Genomic DNA, 10,468 nt, shown 5'->3' on the forward strand with positions numbered 1-10,468 from the left:
ACATTGACACTAGTGAAAAGTCAGAACACAGCTGGTCACTATTATTCACTGATAGATTATGGACTAAAGTCATACTTACATAACTATAGACAAGAGAAAGACAGAATGGGGATGGATGGGAAGAGGAGATGAAAAAACACGCATGCAGCAAAAAGAAAAAGCAATGAGTTGTGTCACTTTTCAAAAACAGCTGACATAATTTTCTATAGGTTTTGCAAATGTGCTCCAAGACAATAAACCTGCCCCAACGTAGGAAACCATGCCCTTTGTCACCCTGGCTAAAAAACCCACAAGCTGTTACTGTTTAGTAATGAAGTCACATCATTCCAGTCATAGATAATCTCTGCTGGAACAGCTTTCTAATTATTTGGAGCACAGAACAAGAGGTAACAAAAACTACTACTCTGTATTTGGCACCTCGTAAGCTCAGAATCTCAGATGAAAGAAGAGCATGAGCACATTCACTTAAGAGAAATCTCAATAAAAACCTGTCACACACAGAAAGAATCATACAGGATGGCAGACAGGCCCACACCATTCTTCCATCTCAGACGCACTTGTATTCAACTTCACCCCTATCAATTAGCCACAGTGACAAAACCTGAAAAAAAAAAAAGCAGCTCTAAATCTCAAGAGAAACACATGCTTATTCACACTCACTCTTAGGAAGGAGTCAAAATGTCTTGGGTCACCACAGAGCTGGGACAGGTAGTAAACGAAGCAGTAGCCTTTCTCATAGGTGAAGAGGTTCATTAAATTACTAGGATTTACACCTGAAAGGAGAAGACAACAATGTTTTAAGACACTGTAATGAGGACACTAATTTCCAACCCTTCTAAATATACAGACCCCTTAGAGATCACCAAGTGGAGATGCAGTGACTTAAAAACAAAACAAGCCTGTTGTCAGTGCATTTAATTTACCGCAGTAAATTAAACAGAAGCAGTCCAAACGTACAGGCTGGGGGGGGCGGAATCAATGACTGTAAGCTAAGTATTAATTCCTAATGGAACAAGTCACTTCAAATTAAAGTCACTGAAAACACACCTAGGATTTGAAGACAAATCCTTTTTTTTTTTTTTTCCCCCCCAGTGCCAAACTCAGGGAATCACCACAAATTTGTAAAGGTATCAATATAAGGTAATCACTACTTGTTCCTTTTCTGAGACTTCGAACACATGCTTTTCTATTCCATTTGGTTCCAATATCATCTCCACTTGCATTTTAGGTTGTTTTAAATATCATGTAGATTGAAGACTGCTTCACACCTCCAATGGCGAGGACAGAACTAGGGAACTATCAGTGAAGAAGATACATGATGCTGGAGTGCAGATGTGCATCTGGCTCAGGGGATAACCAAACAGCCCCTGCACAGCTCACTCAACAGGAGAGCAAGTACATATATTTATCTGTATGCTTATGCATACATACATAGTTCTTACATGAACACATAAAAAGAGGAACATTTAATAGCACAGGATTTTATTTGATCTTTCCAAATATTTTCATTATAAATTACTTTATTTTACATATTCAGAAGCTCAAAACCACACAGCTTTCAAGGCAGTTTTTCACACTCTCTTTCTACCCAATCAGTCTGTTCTGTTCTTAAACAGAACAATATTTATAAAGATGAGTTAGCCAACTTTGAAGAAAACTTCAAGGCAAGTTTCCTTATTTACTTTTAGAGTGGTTTACAAACCAGTATTTCTTTTTTCTTTCTTTTATAAAGGATATGTAAAAATTATTCTTTTTTGGTCTATATTCCAGCATCAACATACAGAAATTTTATGTACAGCAGTTTCAGCCAAAAGCAATACCTGGCTCCAGTTTAACCTGAAGCTTGCTGACCGGGTTGTCTTCTCCAAGGAGCTTCATCTGCCTGTGGAGAGCATCAAGGCGGAATGCAGTCTCCAAACATGTGAAGGCAGCTCCTACCCCAGAAAGAAACCTATTAGTTGTGAGAAAATGACTAGCAAAACCTGACCTGTGCAGAACTAGCACAGGTACAAAATAAACACTACTGAAGGTGTAAAAGACACAACAATAGCGAGACAGAATCACAGTAATGTAATGGCAGAGAAACTTGAGTGCAAAAAAATCCTTGCAATTTGTAATGAAAGTCAGAACCTAAAACAGTGCATTTACTCATTCTGATTATGCAGCAGGCTGAACCGAAAAACAAAGCAGCATGAAAACTATGCTAAAGTTTACATCAGCGACATCATCTTATCAGTTCTTGCAAGATAAGCAGAGCAGCATTGGAGTAAGTATTGTACAGGTAACTTTCAAGGAGCAATTAAGTGCTACAAAAAAGTAATGTCACTGATAGAATAGTAGACACACGATTCCATATTCAGTGCCAAGGATATTACTAAGCAAGTATCACCTCTTGGGTGAAAACAGAAAAGGATTAGATTTAGTTGGTGTATTACAGATCCTGTGGATCTTTTTTAAGCTTTATCTAGCACCCTACCCATACTGTTTCATACAATTTTCACCTTCCACTCATTAGGACTTCTTTTACAGCTGCAACTGGGTAGGCTACTCTTTCTTTTCTATCTAACTGCAGCGTAGAGCGTTCCATGCTTTCAAGCCAAACTAGCTGTATTACACTGGCAAGTCCAGAGATCTTTCCTATGCCCTTGCAGATGTAAAAAGCTGTGGAAAACGGATTTTCAGATTCAGAAGACACTTAACATCCAGCACTATTAACACTTTAGCTTTCTTTGCTAAGTCTTCAACTTCAGCCATAGGGCTTGTTACATAGATACAATCTCAGAGTCTCGATGTATGTACGCAAGAATCCGATATAAGCAAAATGAGAATTAAGAACCAGGATATACTTGGAAGATAGAAGAACCTGTACTGGCAGAGAAAGGGCTGGATGTGCTTCACGGGAAAGCAAGAACCAGGATAGTCAGTGGTAAGGGCAATTACTTCAAGCTACAGGGAGGAGGATTAAGCAAGATCCAAGAGGTCTGGTAGTCAGTGGACTCCAATTTCTGTAAACAATGTCATTACAAAGATGCCTTTTTATTAACAGCAGAAGATACTCCAGAAATGGCAAGATTTAGATCAGAGGTTTGTCTTAGAAACAAAATAGAATGCAAAAAGAGCTTACTAAAGAATGGCATGGGGAAAGGCATTTCTTAGTTTCCTGAACAATTGCTTCTTGAAGCAACCAGTTCTAAATTTCAAGAGAATTGACCAAAATCAGCAAGGATCTTATCCTATGTCAGAGTGACAGACTAAGATGGGATAGAGAACAGGTCAATATCTTCTGACCTATTCGTATCATTGCCATGTATAATATAACGTGACTTATAAGAACAGTCCTAACCACTGAGAATTACTCAACATAAAAGAGCTTTCAAAGTTATATAATATACATTGTACCATCTCCATATATGCTCAGAGCACTTCTTTCCCTAAACTTCATTATCATCAGCTCATCTCCAAAAACAATATACATGAATAAAAACAAAAGCATCCTTCTAAACACTCTCGCTGCCAAGATTTCCAGGAATTTTTCCAAGATTGTTTACAGCGGACGCGTGAGAATGCACATGGTACAGGCTTTTAAGAACATAACAGGACAAACTAGAGAAGCGTATGTTCCCATTATTCACTTCAATAAAAATCCAATTAAACTGAAAAGCAACAGGAATGATTTACTACCTATATATTCTAAAGACAGTACCATACAATTGACCTGTGAAATTCACTGATATAAGCAAAGGCTTATATGTGTATATATATATACAGGGCTGTACAATTCTACAGGAAGCCTCAAGCAGGTAGACAGCTACGTAGATGTGTACATTTTTCTTTCTAAGTGCTATTGCCATCATTCTTTCCAACAGTAGGTAGCTACTAACTGATCAGGATTAGAAAGACAGTAGTTCAGAGGATAGTTATTTCACAATGTAACCATGATAAGACTTCTTACATCTTTCTCTGAAGCATCCTCTGCTCACCTTGCCTTGACATATGAACACCTGCCTGGCACCCGACAGTAGTTCCGAAGTTCCTACAAACGTCCTTACAATGCTGTGCTAACACACCTCACTCAAAGCCCCTGTTATCCTATCAGGTATTGATTCCACCCAAAGCCAAGACAACACCAGACACTAAGCATCTAAGATGTTCAATGCAAAGTTTGGGGCCATGTGTGTTCCAGAAATAAAAAAAGAAAACCAGCTCCCTACAGACTTCTGAGCTGCCAAGGCAAATATTCTATGCAGCCAACTCTCAATTATTGGTTAGACACATCATAAGGAGAAACATTTCTGCATCTATACCATAGGTCTCAGTGGTGATCCGGCGCTGTGCATATGTAGCTAGCCCCTCGCTCAGCCACATCTCCTCCCATGTAGCATTGGTGACTGCGTTTCCAAACCAGCTGTGGGCAACTTCATGAATGACGTCAATGATCAAAAACTCATCGCTCTCCAGAATGGAAGAGATGATGAAGGTCAGACATGGGTTTTCCATGGCAACAATAGGGAAGGATGGAGGAAGAAAAACAATGTCATATCTAAAATTAGAGAAGGAGGAAGAAAGGAGATAGGTAAATTACAGCTATTTCAAAAGACATACACAGAAATGTTTTTTTTTTTTTCCTTAGGGAAAGCTCTTCTGAGAGGTTTTTTGTGAGTTCAGGAACAAACTTTCTAGACCAGTGGTGCCTAATTCTTCTGATCAGGGGATCACAGAGTTTATTCTGTTGGCCAAGGACCTGCTCACATTTGGATGCAAGACTAGACAGTCTTTTCACGTGCAGCAGACCCAGCACTTCCCAGAAGCATCATGCTCCCTTCACACAGGCAAACTCACAAGTTGTATATCTGATATCCAGCACCACTAAGTTTACTCTACATACACTACCCACATACGCAGTGTGAAGTCCCCAGAGGCTCCCAGGAAAGAGAGAGGCTGGGAAGCTATTGAATGAATTAATTGATTTGGTGTACCCGCAGTGTCAGCAAAATGACTCTAGTCTGTCTGCTTCAGAACATAACAATACTATTTGTTCTGTTTTCTAAATTTCTCCATCAGTGATCAGCACTGACACACCGGGCCTTGTTCTCAGACCTTTTCAAGCAACATTTTGTAAGTTAACAACAATGTGTTCTTCCTGCTTACCTTTAGCAAAGAAATATAGGAAGCCTTTCTAAACATTTTCTCCCATCCAAAGAATGAAAACATTCTCTCAAAAACATTCTCTTCTAATACATAGTCAAGCTTAACTTCAGAAACTATTAATATTGTTTTTAGGGACTAAGACTCTTAATGAGTCTGTACTAAGTCCAGTTTTCAGCATCCTCAGGCATACCACAATAAATATATCATATGTCAACTACCATACATAAAAATAAGATAGATAAATAAAATTGCCATGCATTTTAAATGGTGTCCAGCCCAATGTTGGACTTGCATCACAAAACACCATAGTATAAAAAACCTTCACTCCTCAGGGAAGAGCCACTGTTTAGAAACCTCCAGTTCTGCCCACCACACCATGCAAAACACTACCACGCCTCCATGGTCCTCTCTGCCACTTGCACAGACAAAACTCCAGAGTTTGTTTCCAACTACCACAGTGCTGCCAACCGAGAGGCTCATCTGTCCTGCTACTGCTAGTGTAGGGAGAAAGCATGATAATTTCTCAAGATTGTTTTATTTTTGTTCCCGTTACACATTCCTGGGAAACTTATTAAACTCACCTTCCCCATATATATGGGCCATACAGACTCTCTGCAGCAGTCAACCAGCGCTCAACCATGCCAGAAAGCTTGCTGATGGCTGTTGGCAGCAGGCAAGGCTCTGCCCACACTCTGCTCCTGTCAGAAAACAGAAAACATCAGGTGATACTTCAGCAAACTGAATTATCTCTTAGAAAAAATAGCCTGACTTCTCACCACGTTTCCATGTATGGTAACAGTGCTAAGAGGTCTCACATCAGACTCGGGCCTTCTTTAGGCTAACACTCTATGGATACGTGACAAGAAATAATCAAAGATCCCTTAAATTGCCTTAAGGCAACGAGGCAAGTAGCTGTAATGACTACAGGGGACAATAAGCAACATTTATGAAAGAGGAAAATATCTTTGCCAATGCAGTGCCATGCAGTTGTTTACACTCAACTAAACCTCAAACTCTCTGAACGCTCACAGCTCATGGCCCCAACTGTTCCCTCATCCATGACTCAAAAGTATTTACTACTTATAACCTGAAGCACTGCACAAAGACACAAAAAGCAGAATCAACTCACTGCAAATCTTACCTTGGACCTATGTCTGCATGTATAAGGTCTCCTGCCACCAGGGCCACTAGGTAGGCAGGAACTGGATATTCCATGTAAAATTGATAGACACCTTCCTCTTCTAAATAGGTACTTTGGGTGGCACTCATCAACACCTGTATGCCTGCTGGAGCCTGGAAGACGAACATCATACACATCAACTCACTAGATGATCACAGCTGAATGACTACACCACAGATCTCTCTGGGTTTTTTTCATCTATGCCTAAGAGCATGTATATTAAAAACAATCATTTAGCTAACACAAAATGTAAGATTTCTGTGGGGTTTTTACACCACAATCTACCCAGCCTGTGAAAACATACCAACCAAAAAATATTACTCCTCCTATATTGCATGGATTCTTATTCCAGCTCCCCCATATATCAAATTATTCCAGTGCCCACATATCAAATTATTTAATCTACACAAAATGCAACATTATTTGATGCTGCTTTCATAAAACTTTGTTTTTTTCCTTTCAAGAATTGATAAAATACAGTTGAGTATTATCATCAATAACCACGACTGAAAGTGACCGGCCAAATCCTCTCTTTCATATTATCCATTTCATGGTTACTCTTTCAGCGTTGAGTACAAGGAAGGCAAGACCCAAGTGTAATAGGCAACAGAGTTGCCTTTGTGGCAGTACCCTGATTCTAGCCCAAGAACCAGAATGCGGTCTAAGAGATCCAGTATTTTTTATAACACTCAATGTCACAATGAATATTTTACCTCATACGTACATACACAATGTAACTATGCTTTCGCAAGTTAACAGCAGCTAAGTGCTCCATGTACCATTTATAGCCATTCGGTCACTTACCTTGACAGTAGCTGAATAGGTACATTTCACTGCTGGTGTGTCAAAGCAGGGGAAGAAAGACCGGTTACACACTGAGTGGCCCTGCGTGAAGACAAATGGCTTGGCATTGCCATACGTCAGTTCTGGATCCAGCCACCAGATCTGTTGAAACATGATGTGAAGAAGCGGTGAGGGAAAGGGACGACATCACAAGGATGAACTGCCAAAAAACAAAAGCTGAAGTCAAGTGGATTATGGGGAAGAAGAAAAACCTCAGCTGTTTGGCTCCCCGGATGAATACCTGGCACAGGGCACATTTCCATTTCTAACAATACAGCTTTCTACTCCTGTTTATTTGCCGTGACTACTCAGAGTAATTTCTCACTGTCTGAACACTGAGTGGTGCCACACAACATAGTGTCTTCCAGCCACTCGCTATTTCTGTTTTATCAATTTGCTTGGTTAATAACAAGTCCCTAACCAACATCCACACAACCTTCTTCTCAGAGGGAGTACTCTGAATATCTTCATGTTTTTAATTCAACATGAACAGGAGCAGTAGGGGTCAGGTAGTGCAAGCTGGGGAAAAAAAAAAAAAAAAAACAACAAACCACAACCCAAACCCACAAACCAAAAAACCCTGAGGCTGAACAGTGTACACAACATTATCTCTGACCCTGACACTGCCCTGCTGGCTGAAGCATCAAACATTTTGACACTGTGCAAAAAAGTCAGTATATGTAAGAAACATCTGGTCAATGACACTGGAGGCCTCTTTTTACAGAGTGGATAAGGAGATTCTGGGTGGTCACGAAAAAAAAACCACAACAAAAACCACTGAGCATGTCAATTTTCAGTATCAAACAGCAAATAAATCATGAGTCAGACCCTCAGCAAGTAATTAGAACAAATTAAGAATAATATGAAAAAGTGAAGTATTTGCCTTTTTGGTTTTTCTGTTTCAAATGTAATGTTTATGCTTTCACATGCTCCCTGACTCCAACTTTGAAGTGTAGGAACAATTTTAAATAAGGATTTTCTTGTAATCCTAGAACTCTGGAGCTGAACTTTTATGGAAAATATCAAATATTGTGAAACTTGCAATAAAGTTGGAACCACTGGAAGTGTTGGGAACAGTCAAGCACAAGGAATAAAACTTCTGAGTCTGCTGAATTCTTAGATCAAAGCAACCAATAAATCTGAGTTCAGGGAACAGCAGTTAGTGCAGACACTAGTTCAGTTCTGGTCCTCAAGAGAAAGCAATGAAACACTTACAGAAGAGAAGCCTGGGTGCTATGTCTGCTCTGGTTTTAACAACATATTACAATTCTGTCTGCTAGTTAACCTCTCTGTGTTCTGGAAGTCAAAAGTTTTCTCTCTCTCCCTCTGTCCTATAAGGTTATTCTTTGTTATCTTCTTCCCTTGCCTTTAGACCCTTCTCCTCAGATGCCAGTGTGCTCCTCTCCCAAATCGTCCACTTCAGCAGCACCCCTGGGGATCAGTGAAAGGTAAGGAAAGGAAACACACTGTCAGCAGCTTTCAGTTATTCATATAGCGGTTCACGCTTCCACTGGCAAATGGGGGTTTTTTTAGGGGGGGAGGCATTACAAAATTTAAAAGCTTTATCTAGAAATAAAATTATCTCAGAGCAGCATTCTTATCTTGAAATTTGTTTCAAAATTACCCTCTTCTGTTTCAAGCCAGTTGGGCCAGAACCATGCTTAAAGCATGACTTCTGATGAACCTTGCCTCACTTACACCACGAGGGCTAAGGCTATGCGACTATTCAAATCCACAAGCTGCATTTCAGCGTATCACGGGCCAAATCCCCAGCTCACAGCCGAGGTGCACTACATAGCTACAGATTTCCACTCCACGGGTACCTGCGTTTCATGGCAATGAGTATCTTCTCTGCAATGTGTCATTGTGGAACTGGAGACAACTATTCCAGAAGGCATCTGGAGATAAACGTCTCATTAAAACCCACAGTTTGAAACTAATAGCTTCCCCCCAGAACACACATTCACATAAAAATGCAACTGCTGTATTTTAATTCAGTGTAGTAGTTTTCTAATGATCCAGGAAGGAGGCTCAGAAATTAAGATTTTAAAGATCTGCCCCAATGCCAACTTAAAAACACTCCTCTGATCAGTGGCTTTGTGCTCGTTTCACAAAAAGTCTGACTTACAATCTGTATTGTTGACCTTGCTGAAGAGACTCGCCTGCAAAAGGTTCTGTTTCCTTTGCTTTTTGAGAGACAGAAAAGGCTAACAAAAAAAACAGGGAGAGAAGACATCACCAGACCTAAGTTGCAACACTAGAGTAGGAAGGAAAAAGGGTTGACAGACGATGTCTTTAGAGCAGAGACAAGGGGAAGTTCTCCCTGACCAGCGCAGGAAGAAAACATAAGCAGGAAGCAAAGGGGAACCGAGAAGTTGATTCTTGTTTACAAGAAACTCCATAAATTAAGGGCAATTTCTTTTCAACCAGTCCCCCTCTATTTGACATTTGGTTGAAGTTAAATGAAGCACCAGCCCCACAGGCCAAGAGGGAAAAAACATTTGCAGAGGATGAAGTATTTTTTTCCCTTGTTTCCTAATGTCTGCAGCTACATGGCAAGTCTCCGTCTCTCTTTCCAGATGCACTTGGAACAATGATGAAAGTTATCCTGAAACAATATAAATAGATCTGTAATATAAATAGACCAGGCTACGCTGCCGGACAGAGGCAGGACTATGGACTGGGGAAAACGAGTATAAGCAGCATCCCAGAAAGGAGTGCAAGGAGCAGGGTACTGCTGGGGGTTGGGGGTGGAGCAGTACACGGGGACAGAGCAGTATTTGGGGCCATATCATCTACTCTACATCCAAATCCCTCCTGTGCTCCCCCCTTTGGAAATATACGTAACCTCATCATAATGCTCATCATTTTTATGGAGTTCTTCATGTTTTACATATTAAAGCTGTTCTTATGGAGTATTTTAAGTAAAAAACTGCTGCTTAGTTCCTCTGCTGAACAGAGGCTTTGGACAGTCTAGGTTTCCCCCTGCCCACATACTGCAAAGAAGCTCACACTTTAGAAGGCACCTGCCAAGAATATCATTTTTATTGACTTAGATTATAATCTTTTACCCAAATCCAGCAAACAAGAAAGGCAATTAGCTAAACCTCTTTCAATTTTAAATCTCTCCACGTTTCTACCTGCATTATTGATGAAGCTCCCGAGAAGAGCTGCAACGCCACAGCTTCTGTCCTAGACAAACAACAGGCCGTTCCATCTGATGACAAAGTAAACCACATCTGAGATGCAGAGGATGCGACAGGAGCAAGGCACACCTGGACGGCAAGTCACTCTAGG

The 10,468-nt window shown here is 40.4% G+C and overlaps 1 protein-coding gene across 2 annotated transcripts in view; it reads right to left on the reverse strand.

Moving 5' to 3' along the window:
- RNPEPL1 (arginyl aminopeptidase like 1) overlaps window positions 1-7,604 on the reverse strand; it is a 14,003-nt gene extending 6,399 nt beyond the window's left edge. For both annotated transcript variants that reach the window (XR_657737.2, XM_009282400.2), the window contains exons 1-6: window positions 7,133-7,604; window positions 6,290-6,441; window positions 5,730-5,846; window positions 4,305-4,540; window positions 1,821-1,934; window positions 661-773 (exon numbers count right to left, since the gene is read on the reverse strand). Coding sequence is in view for 1 of the 2 variants with exons in the window: in XM_009282400.2 (XP_009280675.1) it covers window positions 661-773; window positions 1,821-1,934; window positions 4,305-4,540; window positions 5,730-5,846; window positions 6,290-6,441; window positions 7,133-7,285 (885 nt within the window). In the remaining variant the exon portion in view is untranslated. The remainder of the gene's footprint in view (window positions 1-660; window positions 774-1,820; window positions 1,935-4,304; window positions 4,541-5,729; window positions 5,847-6,289; window positions 6,442-7,132) is intronic.
- Between the last annotated feature and the right edge of the window lie 2,864 nt (window positions 7,605-10,468).

The sequence above is a fragment of the Aptenodytes forsteri genome, unplaced genomic scaffold, assembly GCF_000699145.1.
Source record: "Aptenodytes forsteri isolate BGI_AS27 unplaced genomic scaffold, ASM69914v1 Scaffold404, whole genome shotgun sequence".
Taxonomy (NCBI): Eukaryota; Metazoa; Chordata; class Aves; order Sphenisciformes; family Spheniscidae; genus Aptenodytes; species Aptenodytes forsteri.